Source organism: Pseudophryne corroboree, chromosome 5 (assembly GCF_028390025.1).
Source record: "Pseudophryne corroboree isolate aPseCor3 chromosome 5, aPseCor3.hap2, whole genome shotgun sequence".
In the NCBI taxonomy this organism is placed as follows: domain Eukaryota; kingdom Metazoa; phylum Chordata; class Amphibia; order Anura; family Myobatrachidae; genus Pseudophryne; species Pseudophryne corroboree.
The window spans coordinates 727,861,669-727,889,428 of record NC_086448.1 but is presented as its reverse complement, the minus strand read 5'-3'; the positions used below and the strand labels follow the sequence as shown (position 1 = coordinate 727,889,428).

The 27,760-nt window shown below is 48.6% G+C and overlaps 1 protein-coding gene across 1 annotated transcript in view; it reads right to left on the bottom strand.

The window, feature by feature from the left end:
- The window catches only part of E2F5 (E2F transcription factor 5), a 122,545-nt gene extending 95,376 nt beyond the window's left edge, over window positions 1–27,169 (bottom strand). Inside the window, exon 1 of the mRNA XM_063924037.1 lies at window positions 26,874–27,169. Coding sequence (XP_063780107.1) covers window positions 26,874–26,987 — 114 coding nt within the window. The 5' untranslated portion in view covers window positions 26,988–27,169. The remainder of the gene's footprint in view (window positions 1–26,873) is intronic.
- Window positions 27,170–27,760: the final 591 nt, after the last annotated feature.

Genomic DNA, 27,760 nt, shown 5'->3' with positions numbered 1-27,760 from the left:
GAGAACTCCAGGTCCTCCTCAGTCAGGGTGTGCCCCTGACCAAGTAGCAGCTCGGCAAAGTTGTAAAGCCGAGACCCCTCGGGCAGCCGCCCAAGATGAGCCCACTTCCTTGTGGAATGGGCTTTTACTGATTTTGGCTGTGGCAAGCCTGCCACAGAATGTGCAAGCTGAGTTGTACTACAAATCCAGCGAGCAATCGTCTGCTTAGAAGCAGGAACACCCATCTTGTTGGGTGCATACAGGCTAAACAGCGAGTCAGATTTTCTGACTCCAGTCGTCCTGGAAACATATATTTTCAGGGCACTGACAACGTCAAGTAACTTGGAGTCCTCCAAGTCCCTAGTAGCCGCAGGTACCACAATAGGTTGGTTCATGTGAAAAACAGAAAACACCTTAAGGAGAAATTGAGGACGAGTCCTCAATTGTGCCCTGTCAGAATGAAAAATTAAGTAAGGGCTTTTATATGATAAAGCCGCCCATTCTGACACACGCCTGGCTGAAGCCAGGGCTAATAGAATCTTCACCTTCCATGTGAAATATTTTAATTCCACAGTGGTGAGTGGATCAAACCAATGTGACTTTAGGAAACTCAAAACATTGAGATCCCAAGGTGCCACTGGAGGCACAAAAGGAGGCTGTATATGCAGTACCCCTTTTACAAACGTCTGAACTTCAGGCACTGAAGCCAGTTCTTTCTGGAAGAAATTCGACAGGGTCGAAATTTGAACCTTAATGGACCCTAATTTTAGGCCCATAGACAGTCCTGTTTTCAGGAAATGTAGGAAACGACCCAGTTGGAATTCCTCTGTAGGGACCTTCTTGGCCTCACACCACGCAACATATTTTCGCCAAATGCGGTGAAAATGTTTTTCGGTTACATCCTTCCTGGCTTCGACCAGGGTAGGGATGACTTCATCTGGAATGCCCTTTCAGGATCCGGCGTTCAACTGCCATGTCGTCAAACGCAGCCGCGGTAAGTCTTGGAACAGACAAGGCCCCTGCTGGAGCAGGTCCTTTCTTAAAGGTAGAGGCCACGGTTCTTCCGTGAGCATCTCTTGAAGTTCCGGGTACCAAGTCCTTCTTGACCCATCCGGAACCACGAGTATCGTTCTTACTCATCTCCTTCTTATGATTCTCAGTACTTTTGGTATGAGATGCATAGGAGGGAACACATACCCTGACTGGTACACCCACAGTGTTACCAGAGCGTCCACCGCTATTGCCTGAGGGTCCCTTGACCTGGCGCAATATTTGTCTAGTTTTTTGTTCAGGCGGGACGCCATCATGTCCACCTTTGGTTTTTCCCAACGGTTTACAATCATGTGGAAGACTTCCCGCTGAAGTCCCCACTCTCCCGGGTGGAGGTTATGCCTGCTGAGGAAGTCTGCTTCCCAGTTTTCCACTCCCGGAATTAACACTGCTGAGAGTGTTATCACATGATTTTTCGCCCAGCGAAGAATCCTTGCAGTTTCTGTCATTTCCCTCCTGCTTCATGTGCCGCCCTGTCTGTTTACGTGGGCGACTGCCGTGATGTTGTCCCACTGGATCAATACCGGCTGACCTTGAAGCAGAGGTCTTGCTAAGCTTAGAGCCTTGTAAATTGCCCTTAGCTCCAGTATATTTATGTGGAGAGAAGTCTCCAGACTTGATCACCTCCCTGGAAATTTTTTCCTTGTGTGACTGCTCCCCAGCCACTCAGGCTGGCATCCGTGGTCACCAGGACCCAGTCCTGAATGTCGAATCTGCGGCCCTTTCATAGATGAGCACTCTGCAGCCACCGCAGAAGAAAACACCCTTGTCCTTGGAGACAGGGTTATCCGCTGATGCATCTGAAGATGCGATCCGGACCATTTTCCCAGCAGATTCCACTGAAAGGTTCTTGCGTGAAATCTACCGAATGGGATCGCTTTGTAAGAAACCACCATTTTTCACAGGACCCTTGTGCAATGATGCACTGATACTTTTCCTGGTTTTAGGAGGTTCCTGACTAGCTCGGATAACTCCCTGGCCTTCTTCTCCGGGAGAAAACATCCTTTTCTGGACTGTGTCCAGAATCATTCCTAGGAACATTAGACGTGTCGTCGGAAAAAGCTGCGATTTTGGAATATTTAGAATCCACTCGTGCTGTCGTAGAACTACTTGAGATAGTGCTACTCCGACCGCCAACTGTTCTCTGGACCTTGCCCTTATCAGGAAAGCGTCCATATTTCTTTGAGGAAGAATCATCATTTCGGCCATTACCATGGTAAAGACCCGGGGTGCCGTGGACAATCCAAACGGCAGCTTCTGAACTGATCGTGACAGTTCTGTACCACGAACCTGAGATACCCTTGGTGAGAAGGGCAAAATTTGGACATGTAGGTAAGCGTCCCTGATATCCAGTGACACCATATCGTCCTGGTTCGCTATCACTGCTCTGAGTGACTCCATCTTGATTTGAACCCTTGTATGTAATTGTTCAAATCTTTTAGATCTCACCGAGCCGTTTGGCTTCAGTACCACAATATAGTGTGGAATAATACCCCTTCCCTTGTTGTAGGAGGGGTACTTTGATTATCACCTGCTGGGAATACAGCCTGTGAATTTTTTCCCAATACTGCCTCCCTGTCGGAGGGAGACGTTGGTAAAGCAGACTTCAGGAACTTGTGAGGGGAAGACGTCTCGAATTTCCAATGTACACCTGGGATACTACGTGTAGGATCCAGGAGTCCACTTGCGAGTGAGCCCACTGCGTGCTGAAACTCTTGAGATGACCCCCCACCGCACCTGAGTCCGCTTGTATGGCCCCAGCGTCATGCTGCGGACTTGGCAGAAGCTGTGGAGGACTTCTGTTCCTGGGAATGGGCTGCCTGCTGCAGTCTTCTTCCCTTTCCTCTAACCCTGGGCAGATATGACTGGCCTTTTGCCCGCCTGCCTTTATGGGTACGAAAGGACTGAGACTGAAAAGACTGTGTCCTTTTCTGCTGAGATGTGACTTGGGGTAACAAAAGTGGATTTTCCAGCTGTTGCCATGGCCACCAGGTCCGATGGACCGCCCCTTTATACGGCAATACTTCCATGTGCCGTCTGGAATCTGCATCACCTGACCACTGTCGTGTCTATAAACATCGTCTGGCAGATATGGACATCACATCTACTCTTGATGCCAGAATGCAAATATCCCTCTGCGCATCTCGCATATATAGAAATGCATCCTTAAAATGCTCTATAGTCAATAAAATATTGTTCCTGTCAAGGGTATCAATATTTTCAGTCAGGAAATCCGACCAAGCCCCCCCAGCGCTGCACATCCAGGCTGAGGCGATTGCTGGTCGTAGTATAACACCAGTATGTGTGTATATACTTTTTAGGATATTTTTCAGCTTCCTATCAGCTGGCTCTTTGAGGGCGGCCGTATCTGGAGACGGTAACGCCACTTGTTTTTATAAGCGTGTGAGCGCCTTATCCACCCTAAGGTGTGTTTCCCAACTCGCCCTCACTTCTGGCGGGAAAAGGTATACCTCCAATAATTTTCTATCGGAGGAAACCCACGTATCATCACACACTTTAATTTATCTGATTCAGGAAAAACTACAAGTAGATTATTCCCACCCTACATAATACCCTTATTTGTGGTACTTGTAGTATCAGAAATATGTAACACCTCCTTCATTGCCCTTAACATGTAACGTGTGGCCCTAAAGGAAAATACGTTTGTTTCTTCACCGTCGACACTGAAGTCAGTGTCCGTGTCTGTGTCTGTGTCGACCAACTGAGGTAAATGGGCGTTTTTACAAGCCCCTGACGGTGTCTGAGACGCCTGGACAGGTACTAATTTGTTTGCCGGCCGTCTCATGTCGTCAACCGACCTTGCATCGTGTTGACATTATCACGTAATTCCTAAATAAGCCATCCATTCCGGTGTCGACTCCCTAGAGAGTGACATCACCAATACAGGCAATTTGCTCCGCCTCCTCACCAACATCGTCCTCCTACATGTCGACACACACGTACCGACACACAGCACACACACAGGGAATGCTCTGATAGAGGACAGGACCCCACTAGCCCTTTGGGGAGACAGAGGGAGAGTTTGCCAGCACACACCAAAAACGCTATAATTATACAGGGACAACCCCTTATACAAGTGTTTTCCCTTATAGCATTTTCACATATGTAATCATATCGCCAAATAAGTGCCCCCCCTCTCTGTTTTAACCCTGTTTCTGTAGTGCAGTGCAGGGGAGAGCTTGGGAGCCTTCCTCACAGCAGAGCTGAGCAGGAAAATGGCGCCGTGTGCTGAGGAGAATAGGCCCCGCCCCCTAAAACGGCGGGCTCTTCTCCCGGAGTTTGTGAGTTCTGGCAGGGGTTAAATACATCCATATAGCCTCAAGGGCTATATGTGATGTATTTTAGCCATAAAAAAGGTATAATACATTGCTGCCCAGGGCGCCCCCCCCAGCGCCCTGCACCCTCAGTGACCGCTGGTATGAAGTGTGCTGACAACAATGGCGCACAGCTGCAGTGCTGTGCGCTACCTTATGAAGACTGAAAGTCTTCTGCCGCCTGTTTCTGGACCTCTTCAACTTCGGCATCTGCAAGGGGGGTCGGCGGCACGGCTCCGGGACGAACCCCAGGGTGAGACCTGTGTTCCGACTCCCTCTGGAGCTAATGGTGTCCAGTAGCCTAAGAAGCAAATCCATCCTGCACGCAGGTGAGTTTACTTCTCTCCCCTAAGTCCCTCGTAGCAGTGAGCCTGTTGCCAGCAGGACTCACTGAAAATAAAAAACCTAACTTAAACTTTTATTCTAAGCAGCTCAGGAGAGCCACCTAGATTGCACCCTTCTCGGCCGGGCACAAAAATCTAACTGAGGCTTGGAGGAGGGTCATAGGGGGAGGAGCCAGTGCACACCACCTGATCCTAAAGCTTTTATTATTGTGCCCTGTCTCCTGCGGAGCCGCTAAACCCCATGGTCCTGACGGAGTCCCCAGCATCCACTTAGGACGTTAGAGAAAAAGGTGTGCACTACTGCCTGGCTGAAAGAACAGGGACCTCATTAACGGAGTATACACCTTAGACTGCCCTACATTACAGATAAGTACATAGCAGAGTAAAGCACAGCAACCTATCTGCAGAAGCCAGCAGCATGGCTTTAGTATTCAGTGGGAGGCAGCCGATTGCTGCCTTGTGCGCTACCCGTGTCTGAGTCAGACGTGTATAGGAGTGTGCCAACATGGAGGTAAGCCAGTCACCCCTCTGGTGTACAGGATGGCAGTGCTAATGGGAAGCTCTGAAGCCAGAGATCTCGATGCAGCCATCCAAGCGAAGGTGCAGGACTGACAGTGCCGCCACTATGCCCCACCCACAGCCAAGTACCCATGTAAAAAAAATAAGATTTTACTTACTGATAAATCTATTTCTCGTAGTCCGTAGTGGATGCTGGGACTCCGTCAGGACCATGGGGATTAGCGGCTCCGCAGGAGACAGGGCACAAAACTAAAGCTTTAGGATCAGGTGGTGTGTACTGGCTCCTCCCCCTATGACCCTCCTCCAAGCCTCAGTTAGGATACTGTGCCCGGACGAGCGTACACAATAAGGAAGGATATTGAATCCCGGGTAAGACTCATACCAGCCACACCAATCACACCGTATAACTTGTGATCTAAACCCAGTTAACAGTATGACAAACGTATGAGCCTCTGAACAGACGGCTCACAACAAATAACCCGATTTTTTTGTAACAATAACTATGTACAAGTATTGCAGACAATCCGCACTTGGGATGGGCGCCCAGCATCCACTACGGACTACGAGAAATAGATTTATCGGTAAGTAAAATCTTATTTTCTCTGACGTCCTAAGTGGATGCTGGGGACTCCGTCAGGACCATGGAGATTATACCAAAGCTCCCAACCGGGCGGGAGAGTGCGGATGACTCTGCAGCACCGAATGAGAGAACTCCAGGTCCTCTTTAGCCAGGGTATCAAATTTGTAGAATTTTACCAACGTGTTCTCCCCCGACCACGTAGCTGCTCGGCAGAGTTGTAATGCCGAGACCCCTCGGGCAGCCGCCCAGGATGAGCCCACCTTCCTTGTGGAATGGGCCTTGACAGATTTAGGCTGTGGCAGGCCTGCCACAGAATGTGCAAGTTGAATTGTGCTGCAAATCCAACGAGCAATCGTCTGCTTAGAAGCAGGAGCACCCAGCTTGTTGGGTGCATACAGTATAAACAGCGAGTCAGATTTTCTGACTCCAGCCGTCCTTGAAATGTATATTTTCAATGCCCTGACAACGTCCAGCAACTTGGAATCTTCCAAATCGCTAGTAGCCGCAGGCACCACAATAGGCTGGTTCAGGTGAAACGCTGACACCACCTTAGGCAGAAACTGAGGACGCGTCCGCAGTTCTGCCCTGTCCGAATGGAAAATCAGATATGGGCTCTTAAACGATAAAGCCGCCAATTCTGATACTCTCCTGGCTGAAGCCAGGGCCAGTAGCATGGTTACTTTCCATGTAAGATATTTCAAATCCACCGATTTGAGTGGCTCAAACCAATGGGATTTGAGAAAATCCAAAACTACATTCAGGTCCCACGGAGCCACTGGGGGCACAACCGGGGGCTGTATATGTAGTACTCCTTTTACAAAAGTCTGGACTTCAGGAACTGAAGCCAATTCTTTCTGGAAGAAAATCGACAGGGCCGAAATTTGAACCTTAATGGACCCCAATTTGAGGCCCATAGACAATCCTGTTTGCAGGAAATGTAGGAATCGACCCAGTTGAAATTCCTCCGTGGGGGCCTTCCTGGCCTCACACCACGCAACATATTTTCTCCAAATGCGGTGATAATGTTGTGCAGTCACCTCCTTCCTAGCTTTAACCAGTGTAGGAATGACCTCTTCTGGAATGCCTTTTTTCTTTAGAATTCGGCGTTCAACCGCCATGCCGTCAACGCAGCCGCGGTAAGTCTTGGAATAGACACGGTCCCTGCTGAATCAGGTCCCGTCTTAGAGGTAGAGGCCACGGATTTTCCGTGAGCATCTCCTGAAGTTCCGGTTACCAAGTTCTTCTTGGCCAATCCGGAGCCACGAGTATCGTTCTTACTCCCCTTTGCCATATATTCTCAGTACTTTGGGTATGAGAGGCAGAGGAGGAAACACATACACTGACTGGTACACCCACGGTGTTACCAGAGCGTCCACAGCTATTGCCTGAGGGTCTCTTGACCTGGCGCAATACCTGTCCAGTTTTTTGTTGAGGCGAGACGCCATCATATCCACCTTTGGTTTTTCCCAACGGTTCACAATCATGTGGAAGACTTCTGGATGAAGTCCCCACTCTCCCGGGTGTAGATCGTGTCTGCTGAGGAAGTCTGCTTCCCAGTTGTCCACTCCCGGAATGAACACTGCTGACAGTGCTATCACACGATCTTCCGCCCAGCGAAGGATCCTTGCAGCTTCTGCCATTGCTCTCCTGCTTCTTGTGCCGCCCTGTCTGTTTACATGGGCGACTGCCGTGATGTTGTCCGACTGGATCAACACCGGCTGACCCTGAAGCAGGGGTTTTGCCAGGCTTAGAGCATTGTAAATTGCTCTTAGCTCCAGTATATTTATATGAAGAGACATCTCCAGGCTTGACCATACTCCCTGGAAGTTTCTTCCCTGTGTGACCGCTTTCCAGCCTCTCAGACTGGCATCCGTGGTCACCAGGACCCAGTCCTGTATGCCGAATCTGCGGCCCTCTAACAGATGAGCACTCTGCAACCACCACAGAAGAGACACCCTTGTCCGTGGCGATAAGGTTATCCGCTGATGCATCTGCAGATGCGATCCGGACCATTTGTCCAGCAGATCCCACTGAAAAGTTCGTGCGTGGAATCTGCCGAAAGGAATTGCTTCGTAAGAAGCCACCATCTTTCCCAGGACTCTTGTGCATTGATGCACAGACACTTTTCCTGGTTTTAGGAGGTTCCTGACAAGTTCGGATAACTCCTTGGCTTTCTCCTCCGGAAGAAACACCTTTTTCTGAACCGTGTCCAGAATCATTCCCAGGAACAGCAGACGTGTTGTCGGGGTCAACTGAGATTTTGGAAAATTCAGAATCCACCCGTGTTGTTGCAGCACTACTTGGGTTAGTGCTACTCAGTCCTCCAGCTGTTCTCTGGACCTTGCCCTTAACAGGAGATCGTCCAAGTAAGGGATAATTAATACGCCTCTTCTTCGCAGAAGAATCATCATTTCGGCCATTACCTTGGTAAAGACCCGAGGTGCCGTGGACAATCCAAACGGCAGCGTCTGAAACTGATAATGACAGTTTTGCACCACGAACCTGAGGTACCCTTGATGTGAAGGGCAAATTGGGACATGCAGGTAAGCATCCTTTATGTCCAGGGACACCATAAAGTCCCCTTCTTCCAGATTCGCTATCACTGCTCTGAGTGATTCCATCTTGAACTTGAATTTTTGTATGTACAGGTTCAAAGATTTCAGATTTAGAATAGGTCTTACCGAGCCGTCCGGCTTCGGTACCACAAATAGCGTGGAGTAATACCCCTTTCCCTGTTGTAGGAGGGGTACCTTGACTATCACCTGCTGAGAAAACAGCTTGTGAATGGCTTCCAATACCGTCGCCCTGTCTGAGGGAGACGTTGGCAAAGCAGACTTTAGGAACCGGCGAGGGGGAGACTTCTCGAATTCCAACCTGTAACCCTGAGATACTACCTGCAGGATCCAAGGGTCCACCTGTGAGCAAGCCCACTGTGCGCTGAAATTCCTGAGTCGACCCCCCACCGCTCCTGAGTCCGCTTGTACAGCCCCAGCGTCATGCCGAGGGCTTTGCAGAACCCTGGGAGGGCTTCTGTTCCTGGGCAGGGGCTGCTTGCTGCCCTCTCTTACCCCTTCCTCTGCCCCGGGGCAGATATGACTGTCCTTTTGCCCTCTTGTTCTTATAGGACCGAAAGGACTGCGGCTGAAAAGACGGTGTCTTTTTCTGTTGGGAGGGGGTCTGAGCCAAAAAGGTGGATTTTCCGGCAGTTGCCGAGGCCACCAGATCCGATAGACCTACGCCAAATAATTCTTCCCCTTTATACGGCAATACTTCCATATGTCGTTTGGAATCCGCATCACCTGACCACTGTCGCGTCCATAAACTTCTTCTGGCAGATATGGACATCGCACTTACTCTCGATGCCAGATTGCAAATATCCCTCTGAGCATCTCGCATATAAAGAAAAGCATCCTTTAATTGCTCTATAGTCAATAAAATACTGTCCCTATCCAGGGTATCAATATTTTCAGTCAGGGAATCCGACCAGACCACCCCAGCACTGCACATCCAGGCTGAGGCGATGGCTGGTCGCAGTATAACACCAGTATGTGTGTATATACTCTTTAGGGTAGTTTCCAGCCTCCTATCAGCTGGATCCTTGAGGGCGGCCGTATCAGGAGACGGTAACGCCACTTGTTTTGATAAGCGTGTGAGCACCTTATCCACCTTAGGGGGTGTTTCCCAGCGCGCCCTAACCTCTGGCGGGAAAGGGTATAATGCCAATAACTTTTTTGAAATTAGCACTTTTCTATTCACATACATCATCAATTCCTCTGATTCAGGAAAAACTACAGGTAGTTTTTTCACCCCCCACATAATACCCCTTTTTGTGGTACTTGCAGTATCAGAGATATGCAAAGCCTCCTTCATTGCCGTGATCATATAACGTGTGGCTCTACTTGAAAATACGTTTGTTTCTTCACCGTCGACACTAGATTCAGTGTCCGTGTCCGGGTCTGTGTCGACCGACTGAGGTAAAGGGCGTTTTACAGCCCCTGACGGTGTCTGAGACGCCTGGGCAGGTACCAACTGGTTTTCCGGCCGTCTCATGTCGTCAACTGATTTTTGTAATGTGCTTCCATAAACAAAGCCATCCATTCCGGTGTCGACTCCCTGGGGGGTGACATCACCATTACCGGCAATTGCTCTGCCTCCACACCAACATCGTCCTCATACATGTCGACACACGTACCGACACACAGCAGACACACAGGGAATGCTCTTATCGAAGACAGGACCCCACTAGCCCTTTGGGGAGACAGAGGGAGAGTTTGCCAGCACACACCCAAGCGCTATAATATATATGGGAACAACCTTATATAAGTGTTGTATCCTTATAGCAGCTTAAATATATAAAATATCACCATAAAAAAGTGCCCCCCCTCTCTGTTTTACCCTGTTTCTGTAGTGCAGTGCAGGGGAGAGTCCTGGGAGCCTTCCTCACAGCGGAGCTGAGCAGGAAAATGGCGCTGTGTGCTGAGGAGAATAAGCCCCGCCCCCTATTCCGGCAGGCTTTTCTCCCGTAGTTTGTAATATCTGGCAGGGGTTAAATACATCCATATAGCCTCAAGGGCTATATGTGATGTATTTTTTAGCCATAAAAGGTATTTACATTGCTGCCCAGGGCGCCCCCAGCAGCGCCCTGCACCCTCCGTGACCGTTGGTGAGAAGTGTGTGACAAACAATGGCGCACAGCTGCAGTGCTGTGCGCTACCTTCAAGAAGACTGAAGAGCCTTCTGCCGCCGGTTTCTGGACCTTCAATCTTCAGCATCTGCAAGGGGGGTCGGCGGCGCGGCTCCGGGACGAACCCCAGGGTGAGACCTGTGTTCCGACTCCCTCTGGAGCTAATGGTGTCCAGTAGCCTAAGAAGCCAATCCATCCTGCACGCAGGTGAGTTGAACTTCTCTCCCCTAAGTCCCTCGATGCAGTGAGCCTGTTGCCAGCAGGACTCACTGAAAATAATAAACCTAAAAACTTTTTCTAAGCAGCTCCTTAAGAGAGCCACCTAGATTGCACCCTGCTCGGACGGGCACAAAAACCTAACTGAGGCTTGGAGGAGGGTCATAGGGGGAGGAGCCAGTACACACCACCTGATCCTAAAGCTTTAGTTTTGTGCCCTGTCTCCTGCGGAGCCGCTAATCCCCATGGTCCTGACGGAGTCCCCAGCATCCACTTAGGACGTCAGAGAAAATTTAAACTGAAAGCTGCAAAGTAATGGGGGCACTCGTTGGGGTACTGCTCACGGAGTCTGAAAAGCAACTATGCTGTGTCGCATGTTACCAGGGTGACAACTGGCTGAGAACTGCCGTGTGAGGATGCTGGCTATTAGGGCAGACTGCTATTGAACCGTGTTGTATACCCCAGTCCTGCACCTTGGTATCAGTCGCCAATTACAGCTCAAAGGGCCTGTGGCTCATTTAATGCCTGCTGATCAAAGCTGCCGGCTCACCTACAGCCCCCGAGTTCCCTATGGGCTGTGGTAACGGCTCTAATAAGCCCATCCCCCTTGCTAGTAAAGCAAGCTGGTGTGTACTGGGCCGCAGGACCCAGACACTAGCCACAGGCAACCGTAGAGGGTCCCCAGGGTCCGGTGATCCTATGGCCAGAGACACGGACACCAGCTGCAGAAAACTGTGGTGGGTCCTTCTGGAGGCTCCCATGGTGCATCCTTAGGGATCAGAGGCTCCAGGAATAGTAGAGGCTGACATCAACCCTAGGGTTATGTCAGCAGTAGAGAGTCAAATGCTCTCCTGGTCGCCACTCCCCCTGGTTCATGACCAGTTTCCTCCGAGTTTCCCGCCATGAACTGTTTCCCGCTTCAGTCTCAGACGCCGTACATGAAGAGGACCCAGTCGCAGCATAGGCGGCTGTGTGACTGGTGCATCCATGTTCACTGGGCATCTGTGTTCACTATAGGATGTACACTAGTAGCGTTTGGATCTACTCAGCGTTCGCTAACATATTGATCGGTCCTGGAAGCGAGGTGAGTCTCCCTGTATCCCACTCTACTGAGTACGGGTAATACAGCACTAACTCTATCTACCGTTTGAGTACGAATAGTTAGATAAGTGCCTATTGCATATGAGTCCGTATACATTTACTGTTGTATCTTTCGCATTGTGTCTGAATACGTTAGATCTGTTTAAACATGATGCAGCAATAGGTTCTCCTACATACTTAAAATGTAGTTAATGTGCTCATATTGCTTATTATACTAATGTATAACATGTGACCGACTGCTAGTGTGATTGCTGACTTTACTATATTTCTGTCAGTTTGTTTATTCCGATCCTCAATGTTGGTGCATGGGTAGGGTCGGATTGTATGTCACTTTAAGAAATGTAAAGCGATTACAGTCACAAATTGTGTAGTACATTGTGGAAGCGTTGATCATCATGTCTAAGAGCAGCAAAGGCGAGGAAGGTACACTCACAGCAACACTCATATCAGGTTTGTCTTGCAAAGCTGTGTTATCCTCTCAGGATCTAGTTCAGGATGCTTTGTGTGCCAATAAGTTTTAGCTTTCACCATGGGTTAATGAAAAATACAAGGCAGATTCAGGTGCAGATGGATCCATCTTGGGCTATGTTTGCACAGACTTTATCCAGTATAGCTGAACGGATAATTCCGCCAACTTCTGTACCAGGGATAGGTTACACTATCAACCCTTACATGCAGCTCCCCACCTATGGTGCATCACTTCTAGCAGCAGCTTCTCAAAAGAAACAGGCCGAAAAGCCGGTGGTAAGTAAATCTTCACCTTCACAAGCTACACGATTCAGATAAGGATTCATCAGAAGATGAAAGCTCAATTAATTTTACTTCGGCATATGAAGAGGAGGAGGAAGGTCTCAGCTCAGAGGATATAGCAGAGTTAATTAAAGCAATGAAAGCCATTCTATCCTTAAAGGTTTCAGCAGAGCCTGTGTTAAAAACCAAGGCACCTGTGTTTAAACATCCCAAAACAGTTAAGACTGAGTTTTCAGGGTCAGATCCGCTGACGGAAATTATGGAAGAGGCTTGGGCTAGGCCCAATAAGAAGTTTAGAATTCCTAAGAAATGGAATTCCAAGTATCCTCTTCCAGCTGGGGATTGTTTAAAAAGGGAGGTGGCTCCTAAAGTAGATACTCCTGTGATTCGATTAGTGCGAAAATCTACATTACCTTTGCCTTCAACATCAGTAAATGATGTCACGGATAGGAGAGTGGGTGGTTTTCTAAAAAACACATTTTCCCTGTCTGGGTCAGTCGTAAGGCCAGCCATGGCTTCAGCTTGGATGACAAAGGCAGCGGCTGCTTGGGCTGATGCATTGGAGGGGGATTTTTCTATAGCTTTTAGAGAGCAAAAATCCCATATAGCTCATAAAACAGGCTGCAATGTTCCAGGAAGCAGCAGCATTGGATATGGGTACTATTGCCTCCAGGGCATCAGCTTCAACAATAGCTGCTCGCAGAGCAGTTTGGCTACATACGTGGAAAGCAGATTCAGAATCTAAGGTGGTTTTGGAATCTTTGCAGTAAATAATTGACAGATATTCTGGAGTCAGAAGCAAACTCCAAGAAAGTCAAGTTTCCTTCCACATACAATTTCAAACCTAAAGTTCCGGCTTTTCGGCCATTTCGGTCTCAAGGAAAAGCTAAAAGGAAAAAGTGATGGCAAGCAGCCCCAATACAACAAGTATGGCAAGACTAAAAAGCATTGGGCTACCAGAAGACCGGTTGAGAAAACTGATAAGCCATCAGCCTGATGGCGTGGGCCTTTACCTGGGGGACAGACTTCAGTTTGCACAGATCTGGCAGCAGTCTACAATAGATGCCTGGGTGCAGGAAGCCATATCTCTAGTTTATGCTTTTGCCTTCAAGTACCACCCTCCTCGAAGGTTTTTTTGTACCAGCCTGTCCGGGATAGAGACGAAGGCCAGGGCTTTGTTAGAAGCAGTTCAAAAATTGCTTCAGTCAGGAGTAGTCATTTCAGTTCCTCCTGCACAACGAGGACAGGGTCTTTACTCCAACCTGGTTTTAGTTCAGAAGCCAAATGGGTCATTTCGGCCCAGTCTCAATCTCAAAGTACTGAACAAATACATTTGGGTACCTCTGTTTCACATGGAGACGTTACGTTCCATAATTTTGGCCATGGAGCCAGGGGATTATATAGTATCCCTGGATATTCAGGATGCTTACCTACATGTTCCTATAGCACTGTCCCATCAGTGCCCTCTCAGGTTTGCTATCCTCCAACAGTATTTTCAGTTCCAGGCCCTACCTTTTGGGTTAGCCACAGCTCCCAGGGTATTTACCAAGATTATGGTGGTAATGGCAGCTTATCTTCACCTGCAGGGGATAAGCATTTTTTCATACCTCGACGATCTTTTAATCCAGGCACGGACGCAGGAATTGCTCTTAACGTGTCTGCAGAACCACGGGTGGCTCATAAATTGGGCAAAATAGTCTCTGGTTCCGTCACAACGGATGACTCACTTGGGGGCTGTACTGGATTCAAGTCTTCAGAGAGTAATTTTACTTCTGAACAAGATATCCAATGTCCAGTCAAGGATTCAGGACTTGTTACACAGTGAAAAGGTATCCATTCACGCAGCAATGCGCATGATGGGTTTGATGGTGTAAACATTCGACATGGTGGAATATGCACAATTCCGCTCGAGGCCTCTGATTCTTGCCAAATGGAATGGGTTGCATCAGACGATAAAAACAAAGACTGTTTCTTACGATAGAAGTAAGGTCATTAGCCTGGTAGCTACAGACATCCATCTGGACAAGGGGATACCCTTTTGGATATCAGATTGGAGTCTGTCGTCAGAATTTCCCAGTCTCCATGGCTGGGGAGCAGTGTCAAGAAGGTTGTGTTTTCAGGGGCAATGGACCAAGGAAGAAAGCTGCCTGCCAATAAACATATTGGAACTTTGGGCCATATACATGGCACTGATTCAGGAAAAGGACCTTCGGGGAAAACCAGTCCAGAGCCGCTCGGACAATGCGACGGCAGTAGCGTACCTCAAAAAAATAAGATTTTACTTACCGGTAAATCTATTTCTCGTAGTCCGTAGTGGATGCTGGGGACTCCGTAAGGACCATGGGGAATAGCGGACTCCACAGGAGACTGGGCACTCTAAAGAAAGATTTAGTACTATCTGGTGTGCACTGGCTCCTCCCTCTATGCCCCTCCTCCAGACCTCAGTTAAGGAAACTGTGCCCGGAAGAGCAGACATTATAAAGGAAAGGATTTTGGAATCTCGGGTAAGACTCATACCAGCCACACCAATCACACCGTAAAACTTGTGATACACTTATCCAGTCAACAGTATGAACAACAGGGCATCAACCATGGATGCAAACATAACATAACCCATTAATAAGCAATAACTATGTACACGTATTGCAGAAAGTCCGCACTTGGGACGGGTGCCCAGCATCCACTACGGACTACGAGAAATAGATTTACCGGTAAGTAAAATCTTATTTTCTCCGACGTCCTAGTGGATGCTGGGGACTCCGTAAGGACCATGGGGGATTATACCAAAGCTCCCAAACGGGCGGGAGAGTGCGGATGACTCTGCAGCACCTAATGGGCAAACTCAAGGTCCTCCTCAGCCAGGGTATCAAACTTGTAGAATTTTGCAAATGTGTTTGAACCCGACCAAGTAGCAGCTCGGCAAAGCTGTAATGCCGAGACCCCTCGAGCAGCCGCCCAAGAAGAGCCCACCTTCCTTGTGGAATGGGCTTTCACTGATTTTGGATGCGGCAATCCAGCCGCAGAATGAGCCTGCTGAATCGTGTTACAGATCCAGCAGGCAACGGTTTGCTTTGAAGCAGGAGCACCCAACTTGTTGGGGGCATATAGGATAAACAGCGAGTCAGTTTTCCTGACTCCAGCCGTTCGGGCTACATAAATCTTCAAAGCCCTGACTACATCTAGTAACCTGGAATCCTCCAAGTCACGAGTAGCCGCAGGCACTACAATAGGTTGGTTCAAATGAAAAGATGACACCACCTTTGGCAGAAATTGGGGACGAGTCCGCAATTCCGCCCTGTCCATATGAAAAACCAGATAGGGGCTTTTACATGACAAAGCCGCCAATTCTGACACGCCTAGCCGAAGCTAATGCCAATAGCATGACCACCTTCCACGTAAGATATTTTAGCTCCACGGTCTTAAGTGGTTCAACCAGTGGGATTTTAGGAAACCCAACACCACGTTGAGATCCCAAGGTGCCACAGGTGGCACAAAAGGGGGCTGAATATGCAGCACTCCCTTAACAAACGTCTGAACTTCAGGAAGAGACGCCAGTTCCTTCTGAAAGAAAATGGATAGGGCCGAAATCTGGACCTTTATGGATCCCAACTTCAGGCCCATAGTCACTCCAGACTGTAGAAAGTGCAGAAATCTGCCCAGTTGGAATTCCTCTGTAGGGGCCTTCCTGGCCTCACACCAAGCAACATATTTTCGCCATATGCGGTGATAATGCTTTGCTGTCACGTCCTTCCTAGCCTTTATCAGCGTAGGAATAACTTCCTCCGGAATGCCTTTTTCCGCTAGGATCCGGCGTTCAACCGCCATGCCGTCAAACGCAGCAAGTCTTGGAACAGGCAGGGCCCCTGTTGCAACAGGTCCTGTCTGAGAGGCAGAGGCCATGGGTCCTCTGTGAGCATTTCTTGTAATTCCGGGTACCAAGGTCTTCTTGGCCAATCCGGAACAATGAGTATTGATCTCACTCCTCTTCTTCTTACGATTCTCAGCACCTTGGGTATGAGAGGAAGAGGAGGGAACACATAGACCGACTGGAACACCCACGGTGTTACAAGGGCGTCCACAGCTATCGTCTGAGGATCTCTTGACCTGGCGCAATACCGTTGCAGCTTTTTGTTGAGACGGGACGCCATCACGTCTACCTGTGGCAGTTCCCATCGATCTGTCTTCTCCGCTTCTGCCGGCTTCTGTCTTCTGGCTCTGCGAGGGGGGCGGCAGCGCGGCTCCGGGAACGGACGACAAGGTCAGGTCCTGTGTTCGATCCCTCTGGAGCTAATGGTGTCCAGTAGCCTAAGAAGCGCAACCTATCCGCAGTTAGTAGGTTTGCTTCTCTCCCCTCAGTCCCTCGTAGCAGAGAGTTTGTTGCCAGCAGAAGCGCTCTGAAAATAAAAAACCTAACTAAAATACTTTCTTATTAGCAAGCTCAGGAGAGCTCACTAAAAGCACCCAGCTCTGTCCGGGCACAGATTCTAACTGAGGTCTGGAGGAGGGGCATAGAGGGAGGAGCCAGTGCATACCAGATAGTACTAAATCTTTCTTTAGAGTGCCCAGTCTCCTGTGGAGCCCGCTATTCCCCATGGTCCTTACGGAGTCCCCAGCATCCACTAGGACGTCAGAGAAATCAAGGATGAACTCGCAGCCAAAAAGCGATGGAGGCAAGTTACATACTGAAGTGGGCAGAACTTCATCATCCAGCCTTGTCTGCAGTGTTCGTTCCGGGAGTCCTAAACTGGGAAGCGGACTCTCAGTCGACACGCCATTCAGGCAAGCGAATGGGCTCTACACCCGGAGGTCTTCCAGACTCTAGTAGACAAGTGGGGGTTGCCAGAGAGAGATCTCATGGCGTCCCGTCTGAACAACAAAGTGCTCACACACCGGTTTAGAACAAAGGATCCCAGAGCGATCTTTGTGGATGCCCTGTCTGTGAGATGGGATTTTCATCTGGCTTATGTGTTTCTCCAATCACCCCATTACCCAGGGTGGTGAGAAAGAAAGCAAGGAAAAGGTCCCGTGATACTAATAGCTCCGGCTTGGCCCAGAAGACATTGGTACACAGATATGCAGAGGATGTCGCTGGATGTTCCACTTCTGCTCCCTCAACGTCCACATCTCCTGACACAGGGTCCTTGTTATCAGACATCTGGATCGACAGTCTTTGATGGCATGGCTCTTGAAACCTCTATCCTGAAGTTAAGAGGATTCTCACAACAGGTAATTCAAACTATGCTCAGAGCAAGGAAACCTTCCTCAGCTCGCATTTATCACCCAATATGGCAAACCTATATTCATTGGTGCAGTGAACGGAAAATGGACCCTAAATCTTTTAGAGTTTCCCGGATCTTAGCAATCCTTCAGGCAGGAATGGATAAAGGTTTGAAGGTAGCTTCCTTGAGAGCGCAAGTATCAGCATAGACTGTATGGTTCCAAAAGAAAATGGCCAATTTACAGGATGTGCGTACTTTTTCTAGGGAATGCTGCGCATTCAACCTCCTTTTGTTCCTCATATAGTGCCTTGGGACTTATGTCTAGTCCTGAAAGCCCTTCAAGTTGCCCCGTTTGAACCACTTAAAGTGGATCTTAAATGGTTGACAGCTAAAGTTCTTTCTACTGGCTATGGCGTCAGCTAGAAGAGGATCAGATTTAGGGCCATTATCATGTCATTCCCCATTTCTGATTTTTTTATCCAGATAGAGCAGTTCTCAGAACTAGATCTGGGTATCTTCCGAAGGTGGTGTCTAAATTCCACCTTGAAGAAATTGTAGTCCCGGCTTTCCAGGTACTGGGTCTTTCTGCGGTAGATGCATCGCTGGACATGGTCCGTGCATTAAGGATCTACGTGGATCGTACCAGTGCCATCAGAAAGCAGATGTTCTCTTCATTCTCTACGGATTTCACAAGAGGGTGGCCTGCTGATAAGCAGACGCTGGCAAGATGGCTTTGGATGACGATTTCAGAAGCATATTCTCAGGCTGATCTCCCGGTTCCCGCTAATGTCTCTGCTCACTCTACTCGTAAGGTTGTTCCATCTTGGCCAGCACAACGTGGTGCTTCAGCAGAACAGATATGTAAGGCAGCCACATGGTCTTCTATTAACACATTCATTAGACATCATGCCTTGGATACCTTTGCCTCTCATGACGCTGAATTCGGGCGAAGGATTCTCCTGTCCAATCAGGAGGGTCCCCACCACTAAATTGCTTTGGGAAATCCCACTGTTATCCTGTGGATAACCTGTGGACCCTCTCCTAAGTCCACAGGAATCCACCCTGACACACCTGATTTGAGGATCCTTTTACTCACTAACCTCTTCCTTCTTGTATGGAAGGGTGTGCATGTGTGTTCTTATCTCCTGATTAGGGCCACCTATGATGCTCCTGCCTTGAGCTTTGAAATACAACTGATTTGCCTGAGCAAGGAGGCGGGGATATATGGACGGGCCCTGTGCATGCTGGGAGGCCAGAAAAGCTTTGACCGTTTGGTTGCAAATCCGCTGTCGCTTCATTATATCCCATTGTTATCCTGTGGACTTAGGAGAAATACAGTTACCGTACTTACCATAACGTATATTTTTCATTGCTCATGCCAGATTTAGGAAAAGTCGCAATGAGTGAGAAGAGATGATGTGCTGGAAGTCACTATGCCACAGATAACCCGCTAACACTTCATGTATACCTGCCCTGTATACAGCTGTGAGTGTGGCAAATTACGGTTGTATACCAGTGGTTAGTGAAAGAGCTCTCATACAGATCACATAAAACAATTAAATAATCACTCATGAAAACACTTTCTAAACGGTTTTGTAAACCTTTAACATATTACAAGGGTACAATGCTCATATTTCAAAGAGTTCATACTTTACTGTCAATCTTCTCATCTAACAAACCTGAAAAGCAGCTGACAGTGTCCAAACTACCAATACACATACCTATATTTACAGAAACTAACACAAATGTTATTATGCAATACTTAACGTATCAGGTATCCTTAAATGATTATAACACATCCAGCCATCCCCTGTTATAATGGAAGGGCGAGGTGAAAGCCGCACATTCCTGTACAGGACACGGCACATTCTAGAACAAAAGATAAATATTGTCCCAGCTACATTTACTTCCTGAAGGTGTCTGCGGTCGCTTGAGACATTACAGTCTGACAACTACTCCAGGCTTTTAAACTGTAGTGACATTAGTCACTAATGATCAATTAGCATCCAGTTGTTTTTTTTTGCTAAGCCAAATGGTTGAAGTCTGCTAGAAGTAGTACATGGGGACAAAGAGCCAGAGAACCCCACACAGATTGCAATCAAGGGTATGCTAGCAAGGGTGTAGTATGGTATGCAGGCGGCCGGCCTCCCGGCGACCAGCATACCGGCGCCGGGAGCTCGACTGCCGGCATACCAACAGGATGGTGAGCGCAAATGAGCCCCTTGCGGGCTCGTCACGCTATTTATTCTCCCTCCAGGGTGGTCGTGGATCCCCACGAGGGAGAATACCTGTCGGTACGCCGGCTGTCGGGATTCTGGCGCCGGTATACTGTGCGCCAGGATCCCGACAGTCAGCAACATGAAGACCACCCGCTAGCAGGTATGGGTTGGAAACAAAGCTTAGATGGGAGGATGGACTGAAAATGACAACTCACTTTTTTGGTTTTCTTCTGTTGGAAAAATATGTATAAAGTTGTTTAAGAAAACTCCTGTAACAAGTAAAATGCATTGGAAGCACTAGGGAACCAAAGCAGGGGGGTCTAAAGGGCCCTACACACTTGCCGATGTGTGAGGGCGATATGAACGATCTTGTTCATATCGCTCAGTGTGTATGCACCAACGATGAACGATGCGCAGCCCCTCATCATTCATCGTTGGTTCTCTTTCGCTTTGCAAATGCAAGTCAATCTGGACGATGAACGATCATCATTCAGATCGATCATCGTCAAAACTGAAAGCATCGGAAAGTGTGTAGGGCCCTTACGGGAGGCAAGCTCACCTCTTCCACCAGCTGATTGGATGCTAGGAATCAAGAGAACAGGCGGCCATTCACACACCTGGCAGCTGCAGAAACGGATATCAGTATTGATCCATTCCCAACAGCCAAACAGTAGGAGAAACAGCTCTGAAAATACCTTCTGGATATTCCAGCTAACATGTTTTCTGCACTGGATGCTACTAGAAAGTGGGGTAAGCTCAGTGATCAGTATCCTCCGGGTCACAGACAAATGATCACTGCATTCTGGTCAGATGTGCTAGTACAGGGTTTATGGCAAATAGTCTACAGATATAAGTACATATATCTTATATAATAATCCTAGTCTCTGACATGGTCTCCCATCCGCTGTAACGGAGGACAAGTGTGTGGCCGTTGCCCTGTGCAGCTACGACACAGGGTACGTAGTCCAGGGACGCGGATGAATTAGCGTACACTGGGTTTTAAATCACTAGTACACTTAATAGTTACGCACAACTGTCATGTTTCTGCCATAGAAAATGGGAGCACACCCCACCCACAATGGAGAAGGAACAGCCACACTCCAGGAGAGGAGAGAAGGAATTTGCTGCTGGTGAGAGATTGGCACATGCCACTATGTTAGAAGTTAGTGGAATAGACACAAATGGGGGAATTTAATTGATTTGAGCATCTAAGGCAGAGGTTCTCAAACTCGGTCCTCGGGGGCCCACACAGTGCATGTTTTGCAGGTCTCCTCACAGAATCGCAAGTGAAATAATTAGCTCCACCTGTGGACCTTTTAAAATGTGTCAGTGAGTAATTAATACACCTGTGCACCTGCTGGGTTACCTGCAAAACATGCACTGTGCAGGCTCCCGAGGACCGAGTTTGAGAACCTCTGATCTAAGGGGTAGATTCAATTAACTGCAAAGTTAATAGCGCCAGGAAGGAGGTCCCGGCGGTATTAAATTCAGCAAGCTGCTTTGTCCGAGAATGCCTGTATTCGCGCCTTAAATAGGGTCTTTAGGCGCAAGTAGGGGCACTCTCACACAAGTGCCCCGCCATGATGCTGTTTGCGCCGTACTAAAGCTCAAAACAGCATTGTGGCACATTTTGTTGGATTTCTGGTCGCGCCCCTGGGGAGTGAAAGCAGAAATCAACTGGTTGGCCAAAGCAGCACACTAAATTAAATAGCGCCGGACCTCCTTCCCGGCACTATGAACTTCAGAGTCAATTGAATCTACCCCTAATTTTTCCATCTAAATGTGACTGTTTAGGCACCCAAACAATTGTCACTAACCAATTGTTTTGGCACATGTCGCACCCAGACTGGGTTTAGCCACGTAAAACAGCTAAACCCATCAGGCAGGGCAGTAAAGATGGAGTAATGGTTAGCATTACTGCCTCACAGTACTCAGGTCATGGGTTTGATTCCCACCATGGCCCTAACTGTGTGGAGTTTGTATATTCTCCCTGTGCTTGCGTGGGTTTCCTCCAGGTACTCCCGTTTACTCCCACAATCCAAAAATATACTGGTAGGTTAATTTGCTCACAACAAAATTAACCCTAGTGTGAATGTGAGTGCGTGTACGTGTAATAGGGAATATAGAGTGTAAGCTCAACTGGGGCAAGGACTGATGTGAATGGGCAAATATCTGTAAAGCACTGCAGAATATGTGTGCGCTATAAATAAATGACTGGTAATAAATAAGAATTTACTTACCGATAATTCTATTTCTCATAGTCCGTAGTGGATGCTGGGGACTCCCAAAGGACCATGGGGGATAGCGGCTCCGCAGGAGACTGGGCACAAAGTAAAAGCTTTAGGACTAGCTGGTGTGCACTGGCTCCTCCCCCTATGACCCTCCTCCAAGCCTCAGTTAGGATACTGTGCCCGGACGAGCGTACACAATAAGGAAGGATTTTGAATCCCGGGTAAGACTCATACCAGCCACACCAATCACACCGTACAACTTGTGATCTGAACCCAGTTAACAGCATGATAACAGAAGGAGCCTCTGAAAAGATGGCTCACAACAACAATAACCCGATTTTTGTAACAATAACTATGTACAAGTAATGCAGACAATCCGCACTTGGGATGGGCGCCCAGCATCCACCACGGACTATGAGAAATAGAATTATCGGTAAGTAAATTCTTATTTTCTCTAACGTCCTAGTGGATGCTGGGGACTCCGAAAGGACCATGGGGATTATACCAAAGCTCCCAAACGGGCGGGAGAGTGCGGATGACTCTGCAGCACCGAATGAGAGAACTCCAGGTCCTCCTCAGCCAGGGTATCAAATTTGTAGAATTTAGCAAACGTGTTTGCCCCTGACCAAGTAGCTGCTCGGCAAAGTTGTAAAGCCTAGACCCCTCGGGCAGCCGCCCAAGATGAGCCCACTTTCCGTGTGGAATGGGCTTTTACAGATTTTGGCTGTGGCAGGCCTGCCACAGAATGTGCAAGCTGAATTGTACTACAAATCCAACGAGCAATCGTCTGCTTAGAAGCAGGAGCACCCAGCTTGTTGGGTGCATACAGGATAACAGCGAGTCAGATTTTCTGACTCCAGCCGTCCTGGAAACATATTTTCAGGGCCCTGACTACGTCCAGCAACTTGGAATCCTCCAAGTCCCTAGTAGCCGCAGGCACCACAATAGGTTGGTTTAAGTGAAATGCTGAAACCACCTTAGGGAGAAATTGAGGACGAGTCCTCAATTCCGCCCTGTCCGAATGGAAAATCAGATAAGGGCTTTTACAGGATAAAGCCGCCAATTCTGACACGCGCCTGGCCCAGGCCAGGGCCAACAGCATGACCACTTTCCATGTGAGATATTTTAACTCCACAGATTTAAGTGGTTCAAACCAATGTGACTTTTGGAACCCAAAAAACTACATTGAGATCCCAAAGTGCCACTGGAGGCACAAAAGGAGGCTGTATATGCAGTACCCCTTTTACAAACGTCTGAACTTCAGGGACTGAAGCTAGTTCCTTTTGGAAGAAAATTGACAGGGCCGAAATTTGAACCTTAATGGACCCCAATTTCAGGCCCATAGACACTCCTGTTTGCAGGAATGTAGGAATCGACCCAGTTGAATTTCCTCCGTCGGGCCTTACTGGCCTCGCACCACACAACATATTTTCGCCAAATGCGGTGATAATGTTTTGCGGTTACATCCTTCCTGGCTTTGATCAGGATAGGGATGACTTCATCCGGAATGCCTTTTTTCCTTCAGGATCCGGCGTTCAACCGCCATGCCGTCAAACGCAGCCGCGGTAAGTCTTGGAACAGACAGGGTCCTTGTTGGAGCAGGTCCCTTCTTAGAGGTAGAGGCCACAGATCCTCCGTGAGCATCTCTTGAAGTTCCGGTTACCAAGTCCTTCTTGGCCAATCCGGAGCCACGAATATAGTGCTTACTCCTCTCCATCTTATCAATCTCAGTACCTTGGGTATGAGAGGCAGAGGAGGGAACACATACACTGACTGGTACACCCACAGTGTTACCAGAGCGTCTACCGCTATTGCCTGAGGGTCCCTTGACCTGGCGCAATACCTGTCGAGTTTTTTCCCAACGGTTTATAATCATGTGGAAGACTTCTGGGTGAAGTCCCCACTCTCCCGGGTGGAGGTCGTGCTGAGGAAGTCTGCTTCCCAGTTGTCCACTCCCGGAATGAATACTGCTGACAGTGCTATCCCATGATTTTCCGCCCAACGAAGAATCCTTGCAGCTTCTGTCATTGCCCTTCTGCTTCTTGTTCTTACAAGCGTGTGAGCGCCTTATCCCCCCCCTAGGGGGTGTTTCCCAATGCATCCTAACCTCTGGCGGGAAAGGGTATGCAGCCAATACTTTAAGAAATTATTAATTGTTATCGGGGGGAAACCCACGCATCATCACACATTTTATTTCTCAGATTCAGGAAAACTACAGGTAGTTTTTCCCTCACCGAACATAATACCCCTTTTTTGGTGGTACTCGTATTATCAGAAATGTATAAAACATTTTCCATTGTCTCAATCATGTAACGTGTGGCCCTACTGGAAATCACGGTTGTCTCTTCACCGTCGACACAGGAGTCAGTATCCGTGTCGGCGTCTGTATCTGCCATCTGCCTGACGGCCTATGAGACGTCTGGACAGGCACAAGCTGAGTAGCCGGCTGTCTCATGTCAACCACTGTTTTTTTATATAGAGCTGACACTGTCACGTAATTTTCAACAGTACATCCACTCAGGTGTCGACCCCCTAGGGGGTGACATCACTGTTACAGACACTCTGCTCCGTCTCCACATAATTTTTCTCCTCATACATGTCGACACAAACGTACCGACACACAGCACACACAGGGAATGCTCTGATAGAGGACAGGACCCACTTAGCCCCTTGGGGAGACAGAGGGAGAGTTTGCCAGCACACACCAGAGCGCTATATATGTATAGGGACAACCTTACAATAAGTGTCTATCCCTTATAGCTGCTTATATCTGTTATTTTGCCAAATAAGTGCCCCCCTCTCTTTTTTACCCTGTTTCTGTAGTTGCAGGATGCAGGGGAGATTCTGGGAGCCTTCCTACCAGCGGAGCTGTGTGGGAAAAATGGCGCTGTGTGCTGAGGAGATAGGCCCCGCCCCCTTCACGGCGGGCTCTTCTCCCGCTTTTTTCTGGAAAACTGGCAGGGGTTAAATACATCCATATAGCCTAGGAGCTATATGTGATGTATTTTTTTGCCAAATAAGGTAAATTCATTGCTTCCCAGGGCGCCCCCCCCCAGCGTCCTGCACCCTCAGTGACCGAAGTGTGCTGAGAGCAATGGCGCACAGCTGCAGTGCTGTGCGCTACCTTATGAAGACAGGAAAGTCTTCTGCCGCCGATTTATGGACCTCTTCTTGCTTCAGCATCTGTAAGGGGGCCGGCGGCGCGGCTCCGGGACCCATCCATGGCTGGGCCTGTGATCGTCCCTCTGGAGCTAATGTCCAGTAGCCTAAGAAGCCCAATCCACTCTGCACGCAGGTGAGTTCGCTTCTTCTCCCCTTAGTCCCTCGATGCAGTGAGCCTGTTGCCAGCAGGTCTCACTGAAAATAAAAAACCTATTTAAACTTTTACTCTAAGCAGCTCAGGAGAGCCACCTAGATTGCACCCTTCTCGTTCGGGCACAAAATCTTAACTGAGGCTTGGAGGAGGGTCATAGGGGGAGGAGCCAGTGCACACCAGCTAGTCCTAAAGCTTTTACTTTGTGCCCAGTCTCCTGCGGAGCCGCTATCCCCCATGGTCCTTTCGGAGTCCCCAGCATCCACTAGGACGTTAGAGAAAATAAAGTTCTGTTTTGGGAATTCAAACTCCTGTTTGGACGCCCAAAGTGCTGACTTAACGCATATTTCTTCTCGCACCTCAGGAAGCTGTGAGAAGAAATATCATCCCCGCAGATACCAGGCATCTAAACGAAACTATTACACTGCAAAATTTTACGCCCCCTAGTGGTAGCCATGAGTAAAATGATTGAATCAGCCCCTAGATGTTAGTGGCACAGACCCTAGACAGCAGAAGCTACTTGATGGCATCAAAAGTTCTAAATCCATGTAGATGTGGCATGTGCCTCTTTCCCACTGTTTTCAACTGTTTTGCCATTAATGGGACACCCATTACTTGGCAGAAAATAGTCAGGCTTCTGGGAGCCCATACAGCCATTTCAGCAGCATGTCCAATACTCTGCATGGGTTTAGCTGCTATGTGTGTTTAAACTCAGTATATTTGGGCGCAACAAGAGTTATAAGCAGTGGGCACCCAAAGAAAAATTGAATATCACCAGTCGGATGCCTATTACACAACGCAAAAGAAAACCCCAAACAACTGAAACCCCCCCAACAAAGTGCACGATGCGCACCATGGGTGCAAGTTAGGTGTGAAGTGCATGCGCCGCAATTAGGTTATCGCACAAACTCGAGCGACTAATATAAATTGGGGTCCAATACTACAATAATAAAACAAACCCATACACAATCACTATGGTGCAAAAAAGATAACCTTCCTGTCTCCCAAGACTGGGCTCAAACTCAACCAAGTTCCTGTGTGTGGAGTTTACATGTTCTCCACCACCGTTTGCGTGGATTTTTCAACATAACCGTCCAGTAATGATTTCCCATGTAACTAAGCATTTGATCCCGATCTTTCCATGACTTTACCGCATCGCTCATACTGCACATTCGTGCTCCTCCTCCGCCTTATCGCCTGTCATCCCTTATCCCCCCCTGCATTACCGGCCCTCGCCTAGCAGCCAGGGAACCAATGCGGGAGTCCGGTGCCTGCAGCACCTCGCACGGTACACAACGTCGGTATACACGGTGTCAGCCCCCCGGCAACTCACCACCTTCAGGTCCAGCACGCCGTCCTTCGCCTCCTGCAGCAGAGACACGAATTTGCTAGTGAGGAGCCCCAGGCTCTTCTCATGCCTGCTCGGAACACCCACCGGCTCCGCCATGGCCCCCGGTCCGCAGTCACGGGGCGGGCCACTGCAGCCCGCCCCCCTGTATCGGCTGTAACGGGGTAAACGAGGAGCACGCGGGGGACCACGAGTCGTAGCGGCGACAGCGGCTGCACGGGAAGTGACGTCTGACCGCACTGTTGCCGTGAGAGACACAAACTTGAGGAGAAAAAAAGATGGCGTCGTAAGGCGACATATTTAAGGGACCGCATACGCGTCATGCGAGCCTGGCGCGGCCATATTGGTTAATGGCGGCACCGGAAGAAATGCAATGACTGCTGTATCCGTGGTTTGCCAGCAGACAGGATTTTATTGTTTTAATTAAACTCTGCACATGCGTATGTAAATAACGCTCCTCCAATGGTAGCTTTTCAAACATTTGCACGTTTTCCCAATTCAAAGATGGCCGCCAACAGACCTAGCAGAGCTACCTTATGGTACTGACGTCACTTTGGGCTGAACCTATCACCACGGGAGAATGATATGGGGAGCTGCCAGGGATTGGCTGGAGCTGAGAACAACATAGGAGCACATGGATGTGAGACATGCAGAGGAGCTATACATTGTGGAGGCCAGCAGGAAGCTCATTGGCCATGGTTACCCATCTTGGGGAGATGTATCAAACTTTGATAGGAGAAGCAGACAAGTGGATAAGGTGTCCATAGCAACCAATGAAGTTCTACTAAGCTTATTATAGAATGTACTTGATAAATGTTGGCTAGAAGCCTATTGGTTGCTATGGGCATTCCCCCCCCCCCCCCCAACAATCA